Source organism: Antechinus flavipes, chromosome 3 (assembly GCF_016432865.1).
Source record: "Antechinus flavipes isolate AdamAnt ecotype Samford, QLD, Australia chromosome 3, AdamAnt_v2, whole genome shotgun sequence".
NCBI classification, from domain to species: Eukaryota; Metazoa; Chordata; class Mammalia; order Dasyuromorphia; family Dasyuridae; genus Antechinus; species Antechinus flavipes.
This window is the reverse complement of record NC_067400.1, coordinates 620,647,738-620,659,808: the sequence shown is the minus strand read 5'-3', so window position 1 is coordinate 620,659,808 and position 12,071 is coordinate 620,647,738. Positions and strand designations below refer to the sequence as shown.

Sequence of the window (12,071 nt, the reverse complement as noted above, 5' to 3'; positions counted from 1 at the left end):
ACTAAGTTGGTTGGGTAACTGGCATTGTGGATAAGAATAGCAGATCTGGAATTAAGAAGTCTCATTTTCCTGAGTTCAAATTTGGCCTCAGAGAGTTACCAGTTTTCCTCAACTATTAAATGAGTTGAGAAGAAAATGGCAAATTGCTCCAGTATTTTTGCCAAGAAAACCCCAAATACAGTCACAAAAAGTCAGACATAATGACTAAACAACAGACTGACAAAATAAACAAGTTAGCAATAAAATTTATTGGCATTTAGGACTCGACTTCTAGATCAGTCCTCTTGCCAGTATTTCATATTTTCTCTACCTCCTCTGTAGTTGTTTCATATGTGAATATATAAATTGGTTCTCTCGTTGTTTTAATCCCTTATATCCATAAAAGTTCCACGTGGATTTCTTAACACATGAAGGTTGATATTGGACTCTTGAAGTCTATGTTAGTAAACTTTAAGTAATAGTGAGTCCTACCAAATGGAAAGGATTTAAGGTATGAGCTAAATAAGTTAGATATATGATATATGAGGAAATATCTAAGAGAAAAAAAAAAAAGAAATCAATTAATGAGATTTGTACATACCTAAATACCCATAGAGCAAATATGTACATGTATGCATGTATAATATAACATATAACAGAATATGATATGACATGTGATATAATGTAATAATTAATATGATATGTCTAAACAACACTTAAGGAAGAAAGTAGTATTTGAGGAAATCAAGAAAGTTTTCAAGTAGAAAATTACATTCCAAAAATATTGAAAGTAGGTGTTTTTATTATTATTATTACTGTTGCTATTTCATAATCTCATAAAGCCTTTTTATGGAGGACTTTATAAAATTATAGATACTTAGTTGTTGGTCAAAATGGCTCATTGGTCTGATATTCAAATATCTGTCAAAAGTTATAATTTGGAAAAAATGTGACTGCTCTGTTTTCCTGCAGATTGAGAATAGAGAAGGCCATGGATGAAGGAAACGAAACAGATGTGACCTATTTTATTCTAGTTGGACTCTCAGAGTATCCCAGAGCCCAAGTCATCTTCTTCTGCTTGCTCTTAATGTCCTATCTTATCATATTACTTGGGAACAGTCTCATTCTCTTCTTGATCCATTATGATTCCCGCCTCCATACTCCCATGTATTTCTTCCTCAGTAATCTATCCTTTCTGGACATGTGCTATACTTCATCTAGTGTGCCTCAGGTGCTCATCAACTGCTTGGTCAAGATTCCCTCCATCTCCCTGGGCCAGTGTATGGCCCAGATGTGTGCCGGCCTTTATTTTGGGGTTGTGGAATGCCTCCTACTGGCCGTCATGGCCTATGATCGTTGCATCGCCATTGGCGACCCACTACGCTACTCAGTTAGGATGAGTCCCCAGCTCTGTGTCAAGCTAGCAGTGGTTTCCTGGGTGGCAGCCTTTCTTCTGACTGTGGTTCCAACCCTTACAATGCCACTGGAGTTCTGTGGCCATCACATGATCAATCACTTTTCTTGCGAACTCTTGGCCATCCTCAAGCGTGCTTGCAATGATCTGAAGTTTTACGAGTGGTTGATGATGGCCACCAGTTCCCTGACTCTCCTCACACCCTTTGCCTTCATCCTTGCCTCCTATGGGCGCATCCTTGGGGCTGTGCTGAAAATGCATTCAGCAGAGGGTCGAAAGAAGGCTTTCTCTACCTGCAGCTCCCACATAACAGTGGTAGTTATCTTCTATGGCACAGCGATATCTGTGTACATGATTCCCCAGGACAAGACCAACCAGGATCAGGACAAGCTCATTTCTATGCTGTATGGTATCCTTCCACCTATGCTCAACCCCCTCATCTACAGCCTTCGGAACAAAGATGTGAAGATGGCATTAAGGAAATTAACGGGAGAGGAAAGAATGTCTCCGAAGTAGAGATGGTTGGTTACTTTTTAATAAAACTGGAAAATGAAAGAATTGGTTGCTTTGATAGTCCCTCTTCCCCCCCCAAAAAAAAGTTTTCTTTTCCAAAACTAATCACTAGGGCAATAAATGATGAGGCAGCATTTTTGATAATTGTTTTCTAGAAGTGGAACTTCGATTGTCTCAGAAAGTCTAAACACTCTTTTTTCACATCAATATAAGTTCACCTTATTAAGGTGAGCATCTCCAGAATCTCTATTAATTCAACAACAATCTTCCCTTGTCTAAAAGTTCACCTTGAGGTAGTCTGAGTCAGTGCACAGAACTCTGAACTCATCTTCTGCTCCTCTGTCACTTATTACTAGTATGAATTTGGACAAATTATTCAAACTTTATGATTCCCATTTCTTTTATTTTTTAGTCCATGTTTTAGTTGTGGCCAATTCTGGTATTTTCTAGGCAGAGATACTGGAGTGGTTGCCATCTCCTTTTCCAAGTCACTTTACAGATGAGGAAACTGAGGCAAACAGGGTAACAGACTTGTCTGCAGTCACACAATTAGTAAGTATCTGAGGCTAGGTTTGAACTCATAAAGATAAGTCTTTCTGACTCCTGGCCCGGGATGCTATCCACTGCACCACCTAGCTCCTCTGTGCCATTTTAATAATATGTAAAATGAAGAAATTTTATTCTGATTTATAACAATAATAACTGAATTGTATGCAGTAACAATTCTGAAAAACACTTTATTTTTTTTTCTTTCATGTTGTTCTTTACAACCACTTTTGAGCCAAGTTGAAACTATTGTCACTAAACTGTATTTTTCGGGTCCTTTCCCCTTTGAATCTATAATTGTCTAATGCAAATCATTTTCTATGAAATAATAACTCTTCCAAATAGTTCCATTCTGTTAAGGGTTGCAACAATCTCCACTCTTCTTCTTGACACTTTCCTGATACACACTGCCTTTGCATGTTCTTAATGCCATCACAATTAGTAACAAAAGCAAAACAGATCATTTGTTGCCATTGGTAATAATGATAGCAAAAACAATAATAACAGTAATCATCATGATAACTTATTTGCACATATACGTTCATACATATTATATATATTGCCTTAAGGTTTGAAAGTACTTTATATGTTAACAAAACCAGTTAATTAATAATGAAACTAGTTAATAATTACATGAATAATTAATGAAGTTAGTTAATAATTGCATATGCTAATGAACATTATGATTAAGCTAGTTAGTTGTTTTTTCTAGCCATGGTGCTAAATGAATCTTTCTCTCCACTCCATTTCTACTCCTTACTATGATACTAGCACGAAAAGGTTCCTGCTAAGCACAGAATTACTGCAGCAGTACTATTAATCTGCCAGATAGCAATTCCCACAATTATTTAGGATCCTCCTTAAAAGACCAACTAAATAAACCACGATTCTTTTCTGTATTCAGCACTTTGATTCCTTTCACATTCCTCAGAAGCACTAAAGAAAATCTTGAAGTTTATGTACAATCTTTCCACACAAAAACCTTTAATAATTCAAGCAGCACTTCGGATAGCTTCCAGATCTCAGAGTTGGCTCTCTTCTTCTAAGAACTCAAGATATCAATGCTTCAAAAGCTTGCTTATCCTATTAAACCACTGATTTCCTCCATATTCTCTTCACAAAATTAGGGTGTTCCAGGGGTAAAAAAAAATTAAAGCAAAATAAACAAAAACTTCAGAGATCCTCAAAGCTAATTGTTACAAGATTGTAAATCCCCTCCACAGGCATCCAGATTTGAGGAAACTTAACTCCTGTTAAGGCAACTTATCCCATTTAGGTATAGTTCTACTTTTAAGAAGTATTCCATTCATGGAAATCCACCTCTGCAATTTCCATTGCTCTGGCTTTTACTCCTTGGGTACAGGAGACTAATCATTCCTTCACATTTCAGCCTTTCAAGCCTTTAAAAATTAAAAAAAAAATCCTATCTAAATCTTCTATATTATGTATCTCCTTTAACCAGTCTTTGGGAAGCAAAATGATCAATCACACTCTTGCCATCTTGACTGTTATCTTTAATCTGTCTTTTGTCAATTTACCTAACAATGTAATTTTTACCTAAAAATGTTATAATAAAAACTGATAAAACTATCTTATAAGTGCAAAAGCTAGTAGTGTTCTGCTGTTACCTTGATGTGTTTTTTTTCAGTTCCTCATCTAGTTACAATCTGAAGTTAAAAATATATAGGATATATTCAAACTGTCCACAAAAGGGACACTACCTACTTTCAACTAAAGTTTCCTTATAATTTGCAAGGAATATCCAGACTAGCAAAAGAATCGACTGAAATTGTCAGGGACAAGCCAGAGTCTATGGTTTCTCAGTCAATGAGAAATAAGAAACTATATCATCCATCTTCTTAAGATCCAGCTTCTCACAAATGTCATCCATAGTAATAGCTGAAATATACAAAGTGCTTTAAATTATGAAAACAACATTCCATATGAACCTCACATCCACAACTTAGTATTATCTTCATTTCTGTGTGTATATATGTATATATGTGTTTATGTGTGTGTAACTATGACATCGTAAATATCATCAAATTCCCTCCAGTGATGGAAATGACAATCCTCCCATATCTGTCCACTTTAAAACAATGTTTTCCATTATCTCCTGTAAATCATCCACTGTGAGTCCATCAGACTTTTTTTTAGACTTATATTATTTCTTACTTTTTAACTAAACAGCTTTACCAGAAACATCAAATTGCAGTGCTTCCTTTACTAAATCCTGTTACTATATATACACTTAATTTCTTTTGCTATTTACTTCCTTACTCTTAATCACTTGTTAACTTTGTACATTTCTTTTTTAATTTTTCTCACTGCCTATCCTTACCTCTTAGTCTTCCCTAAGAACATGAAATGTGCAAATTTAGAGACATCTCATTCCCAAATATTCATATGGATTAAATAAATGCCTAACCTATGATAGAACTTTCTGAGCTTATCATGGTTTAATAAAACACAGTCATACTGTACTTAATCCTGACATTGTGATGCTATTCTATTCCTCCTCAATTATAAAGGACAATAACATTTCTTATTTTCCCTTAAATACTAAATAGTGTCTCTTTCTAATACTTTTCATCACTTGCCAACTTATCTTTTATTAATGCTTTTCTTATTTGCCCACTTCCTGTCTTTCCATGCTCATATTTTGTCTTCCTCTTTACACTCTGCTCTCTTTTTCCATTTTCATAACTTCATCTCCTCACTTCAAGTTTAAACTTTTTCTGTAACTTATGTGTTCTTTGAGGATAGACAGATTTTGAGGAGATTTGTCAATAATAAACCCATGATTCAATAATAAATCCATGATTCATGTCTTCATCTCAATAAATATGGAACCAGTAGAATTTAGTAAATGCATTTGAGTCAGTTTATGTGGTTGAAATTAAGTAAGCTTATAAGCATTTGTTAAAACATTTAAAAATATATGTGTTTATTGGAAAACACACAAGGATATAAGTGGTACTTACTTATCTGTAACTCTGGCTAAAAGGAATAAATTCACATTATGAGAGAAGACCTTGCAATGTAAGTGAATTTGGAGTTTCGGATATGTCCCTTGAATTCTGTTTCAAATTTCCTCTACCTTTTCCTGAAATGTCATAAGTACTTATTCTCTTTATCTGAAAGCTCAATGTAGTTCAAGAATCCCTCTCTTGTTCAATCACTAATAGAGCATATTCCTATCTAGTCCCAAATGAGGAACTCCTATAAATTTTCCCAGGTTCAATTTCCTCCAATATCCTTATTTAAAAGATGAGGACCTAGATTCAAGTTTTCTCAGATCTACAACCCAACTCTCAAGACCCAATGCCTTAGACAACTTGAATCCAGGAAGAGGACCATCCACCATCAGGAAACCAGAGTATATTGCCACCTAATTTTCTACTGTTCTCCTATCAACATGAAACAGCTATTCTCTGGACCTTGTACCTAATCTCCAAAGATTTTGCCTCTTCTTCAATGTCAAAATTCTCTGTCTCTGTCTCTGTCTCTGTCTCTCTCTGTGTAATTCTCTTTCTCTTTCTCTTTATTTCTCTCTCTCTCTCTCTCTCTCTGTGTTGCTCTCATACATTTTGTAGTGTTTATAAGATATTACTACAATATCACAAGTATATAACTTGTAAAAGAATACTATCTATATATTGGGATGTGAGTAATCAAAAAAATTAACTGATGTGGATATGTATTATAATGAATATTGGAGGCCCTTGGCATCCAGTACATTAAAGGGAATAGAATGAGAAGTTCTTGAATGGTGGATGCTAGGGGAGCACTGAAGGTTTTCCAACAGAATTTAACATGCAAAAGATTTATTTGAGGAAGAAATGTATGGATTAGAATGGAGACCCCAAATGTGTTAAGCTGAGTCAAGAAGGTGGATGGCAAGAGAGAAATCAACTGGCAAAGTAGGACTATAAAGAGATAGTAGAGAGGGCATGAGTGAGATTTAAGATAGTTGTGTTTGATTCCATTCTCAGAGGTCCTTTCTCCTGGTAAGAGATGAGTAGATATGATCAAAGAATGAGTGTGTAAATAGCATTGTTATCTCACTCTTTTAAGCTTCTTATTTCCAAATATAATTTAACTTGGGGTTTGGAAAAATAGTTTTAACACATGGTGAAATTTAACTAATAACTATGTTCTGGCGGCTAGGTTATTTGAATGTGGTGGGATACTACAATTAGTTCAGTGACTATGGACATGCCCTTGTGCTTTCTGAGTTCTCTTTTAATGTGGGAGAGCCAGGATGTGTCAAAATGGTAGATGAGAACACCATCTTGGATTACAGAGAGATTAGGGACAACACTGAAAGTGCTTTTCTGACACTATGACCCTACAGAGCTATTTCCCTTCTGTGAGCTTATTCCTCCATTGTAGATGATAGGATAGGGTAGATAATAAAAATAATGATTATGGTGATAATTGCAAAGCATTCACTATTTGCGAGATGCTGTGATAAACACTTTATAAACAACATTTATAAACATCGGAAGATAGTTCTAATATTATTCTCCTTTTAAAAATGGGGAGACTAAGGCAGAAGAGGTCAAATGGCTTGCCCAACATTACAAAGCCAATAAACATGTATTTGAACTCAGGGCTGACCCAAGGTCTGGTGCTCTAATGCATTAATCAGCCACCTAGCTGCTCTCTAATATTGATTATCACAAAATCTGGTAAATCCACTACTAGCTTTGACATCCTGAGGATGTATGCTCTCTCTGTCTTTTTTTGATTAGGCAGTTGGAGTTAAGCAATTTGCACAAGGTCATACACTTAGGAAGAATTAAGTGACTGAGGCTGGATTTGAATTCAGTGCCTCCTGACTCTAGAACTGGTGTTCTATCTACTGTAATATCTAACTACCCCAAGGGTATATAACTTCCCCTAGTACACCTTTAAATCTCTCTTAATATGAGCATTACGTGATTTAAATTCATTATACATATGTGTGTACATATATACATATATGTGTTTGTATAAATATATGTGTATGTTTGTGTATATGTACAATGTGTATATATGTTATGTGTGTGTGTCTGTAGGCTTTCCATGAATAAGAGTTTCTGTTCCTTACTCCCTTGACCTGCAGACTCTGGCAATCTATTTACTCTGTTATGCACAAAATCAATTAATGATCCCAATAAATACACTAATTGTACTTGTAATGTGGCCCCTCTTTCACCTCAGCTATCACAAGGTGTTTTCTCAGCCCCTGAATCATTAGTTTGTTTTTTTTTATCTTCTCCAATAATCAAACATTCAAAAACTTTCTGATTCTAAGTGAGTCAGAAAGTTTATTCCTGATTCCCCAGCCACCGTCAGAACTTCTGATTTTAATGAGCACGTGTTCCCACAGAGGCCTACTCCTGTAGGCCCTAGAGACAGAAAGGAGCAGAGGTGAAGGACAATTTGACTTCCTCCAATTATTTTTCTTCTTTCAGTTTGGCTTAATCCAAGGACCAGTTATCTATCACAAAGGGTTGTTCCTATGAATGTGTGAGTGACTGAAAAGTAAAGACTCGAAAGAAATTTTTGTCTTGGTGACCTCTCTAGAGGTCCAGTTCAATGAACTAATCTTTGGCAGAAGCTGATTGGTTCTTGGCATCAGCCTAAACCATCCATGATGCAGTGGAGAGAGAGAAGCTGGACATCTTCGGAGAAGACTCTGTCCTAGGTGTGTGTTCATGGAACTGTGGAAGTGGGAAGGAATTTTTCCTTATTCAATGCCAGTTTCTGATTTTTTTTTCCTATTGTCTCCTTTCATATGCTCTATAGGAAATGAGAGGGAACCATGGGAGGAGGCAACATGGAAGTCAATGAGAGCATATTTGAGACAAAAAATCATGAAAGAAGGAGAGAACTAGACTTCCTTGAAGGATCTCATTAAATAAAACAAAATGTCAAAGGAGGAAAGTATCTTCAGATCCAGACTCCTAAAACAGAATTTTAAAATATCAAAGTTCAGAGAAATCTGAAAATACAGGAAGTTAGACTAAAGTGGGTCTTTGGAACAAGGAACATAGGACCTAGAAATGATCTTAGAACATAAAATATTAGTTCTGGGAATGCTGATAAAACATAAGATGTCACAGTGGGAAGATTCCTCAGAACACAGAATGTAAAACCAGAATAGACTTGAGAGCATCTAGACTTTCAATGCCCTTCTTTTATATAAAAGTAATCAAGGTCTAGCAATGAGAAGTACTATACTTGAGACTTCACAACAAAAGAGGGGCTGAATTATAATTAGAATCCAGGCTACACGATGAGGGGAGAAGTAATTGGCATTTATTTAGCCTTCTCAAGTTTTTCTAACACTTTTATGCATTATTTCTTTTGAGTTGCACAACTTCTTTTTGAAATTGTTACTAGAAGGATCATTGTTCCCATTTTGCAAGGGAGAGAAGTGACCATAATGACAGGGTCAATGAGAACCTACATCATAAACAAAATGAGGTGACCAGGCTAGTAAAAGGTCAACACACACACACACACACACACACACACACACACCATAGTAGGATTTGTTAAAAGAAATGAATATGTTATAAATGGAAAAAAGACTGAATCAAGGGGACATGATTGCAATTTGACAATATTTTTAGGTCTGGCACATGGAAGAGGAACAAGATATTTTCTGTGTCACTCTAACAGAGAGACACACAACCTGCTAGCATGGAAAGTGCATGGGAATCTTAGAAATTTTGTCCTAAGTCCCAATTTTGATGCTTAAAAACTATGTAATATTGGGAAACTTCAATGGATAGAGCAATGGATCTGGAGTCAGGAAGATTGGTTTAAGGCTGGTATCAGATACTGAAGTAGCTGTGTGAGCACGGCAAAGTCACCTAACCTGTTTGATTCAATTTCTCATCCATAAAATATGGATACACTGGAGAAGGAAATGGCTAAGCACTCCAGGATCTTTGCTTATAAAATAGTCAGACATCATCAAACAATAAAGGAAATTCTTTCAGCTATCGAGAGCTAAGATTCTTTGAATATAACATTAACGGTATGCAAATATTCTTTTTTGTTGTTGTTGTTGAGGCAATTGGGGTTAAGTGACTTGCCCAGGGTCACACAGCTAAGAAGTATCACGTGTCTGAGACCAGATTTAAACTCAGGTCCTCTTGACCTCAGGGCTGGTACTCAATCCACTGTACCACCTCGCTGCCCTCATATGTTTCTTAAATTAAGAAGGGGGAAGAAAACATATTAGACTTATAAAATACATTGAATAAGAGCGTCATAAGTTGGTTTGACTGGCCACACTCTCCCATCTCATCCTATCCTTGAAGATTCATGCAAAGATGGATATATCATAGAGACTTAGGAGAAGGGAAGTCCTTTTTAAATGACTTATTTCCCTTTCAGAAATCTCTTAAAATAGCCTCTCTTTCCAAAAGAATATATGTTCTATTTGGTGGACACAGAAAGATGAATGGAGATGCATCTATCAAGGTCAATCTGTTTGCTAATATATTATATAGTTGTTTTATATTTCTTTTCTTTGCCTTTGGTTCAAGTACTATACAATTGTAACCCCAAAGCCTGTAAATATCCTTGGTGAACTCTCAAGGGGCTGGAGGCTGAGAGGGGAAGGATGGAGGGATGATACTTCTGATGATTTTAATGACTCTTCATGACCTGATTTGGGGATCTTTTGGCAAAGATATTGGAATAGCTTGCTATTTCCTTCTCCAATTCATTTTACAAAAGAGGAAACTGAGACAAACAGAGTTAAGTGACATACAACGTTATACAAGTGTCTAAGGCCAGATTTGAAGTCAGGAAGATGAGTGTTCCTGACTTTAGACCCAGTACTCTCTCTGTTATCCCATTGCCCATCCCTACTTTGCAGGGAAGAAAATATTTTTTTAATTAAAAAATAATTACTCATAGTTTTCAAGGAAGAAAAGTTTCATAGAAAAGAACTAACTTCCCTAAGATGCTCTTAACTGGCTCTTAAACCAATATCTTTTGGATCTTGTGACTTTTCTAATTAAAATTCTACATTATAATCTTGAAAAGAAATCAATACAATACCTTTGACTTACAAAAAAGAAAACTGAGTCACAGAAGTATTTGCTGATACCATGTGACAGATAAACTTGCGCAAAGGTCCTCAAATACAACATTCAATATTCCCACTACATCATTCTGCCCATGTTGCTTCTATGATAAACTTGGTGCTGGGTTCCAATTTTGTTTTATTTTACTATATAGTATTATAAAATGCATAATCATTGTCAGCCCAGAAGGAATGCCAAAGTTCATCTAATTATACCTACTCATTTTACAAACAAGGAAAATGAGATCTAGCATAATTTGTGAGTTTTGTGAATTCTCTATGAGATAGATCACAACTATATCCCCATTATATAAGTTAGGAAACTGAGTCTGAGAAAGAACAAGGACTTGACTCAGGGTTATATAGGAAGTATGCTATTAGGCTAGGAGTAAGCCAGGTCTTTCTGTAAGTTCTGTAAGCTTTTCATTGCATCAACAATGGACTTGACTTGGGGCACACTTTTATAGGGAATTGTGTTGTTGCAATGGTTGTGATAATCAATATTAGAGAGCAGCTAGGTGGCTGATTAATGCATTAGAGCACCAGACATTGAGTCAGCCCTGAGTTCAAATACATGTTTATTGGCTTTGTAATGCTGGTAAGCCATTTGACCTCTTCTGCCTTAGTCTCCCCATTTTTAAAAGGAGAATAATATTAGAACTATCTTCCAATGTTTATAAATGTTGTTTATAAAGTGTTTATCACAGCATCTCGCAAATAGTGAATGCTTTGCAATTATCACCATAATCATTATTTTTATTATCTACCCTATCCTATCATCTACAATGGAGGAATAAGCTCACAGAAGGGAAATAGCTCTGTAGGATCATAGTGTCAGAAAAGCACTTTCAGTGTTGTCCCTAATCTCTCTGTAATCCAGGATGGTGTTCTCATCCACCATTTTGATACATCCTGGCTCTCCCACATTAAAAGAGAACTCAGAAAGCACAAGGGCATGTCAATAGTCACTGAACTAATTGTAGCATCCCACCACATTCAAATAACCTAGCCGCCAGAACATAGTTATTAGTTAAATTTCACCATGTGTTAAAACTATTTTTCCAAACCCCAAGTTAAATTATATTTGGAAATAAGAAGCTTAAAAGAGTGAGATAACAATGCTATTTACACACTCATTCTTTGATCATATCTACTCATCTCTTACCAGGAGAAAGGACCTCTGAGAATGGAATCAAACACAACTATCTTAAATCTCACTCGTGCCCTCTCTACTATCTCTTTATGGTCCTACTTTGCCAGTAGATTTCTTTCTTGCCATCCACCTTCTTGACTCAGCTTAACATATTTGGGGTCTCCATTCTAATCCATACATTTCTTCCTCAAATAAATCTTTTGCATATTAAATTCTGTTGGAAAGATTTTGAGCTAAAAGGTATAAATTCCCCCACACACATACATACAAACTGGTCTTTCATACATGCAAAAAAACCTTATTATAATTACTTTTCAACCTGTTGTGACTTTTTTTTCCTTTTTGTTCCTTCAGTAAGGAAAAAGAATTCT

General features: G+C 35.8%; 1 protein-coding gene across 1 annotated transcript; it reads left to right on the top strand.

The window, feature by feature from the left end:
• The first annotated feature begins 970 nt into the window (after nucleotides 1-970).
• LOC127558214 (olfactory receptor 13H1-like) lies at nucleotides 971-1,914 on the top strand. Its single transcript, XM_051991441.1, has one exon. It carries the CDS (start codon nucleotides 971-973, stop codon nucleotides 1,907-1,909), a length of 939 nt encoding a protein of 312 aa, XP_051847401.1. The 3' UTR covers nucleotides 1,910-1,914.
• Nucleotides 1,915-12,071: the final 10,157 nt, after the last annotated feature.

Excerpts from the sequence above, each read along its gene's own strand:
- LOC127558214 (XM_051991441.1), top strand. The coding sequence starts at position 971 with ATGGATGAAGGAAACGAAACAGATGTGACCTATTTTATTCTAGTTGGA.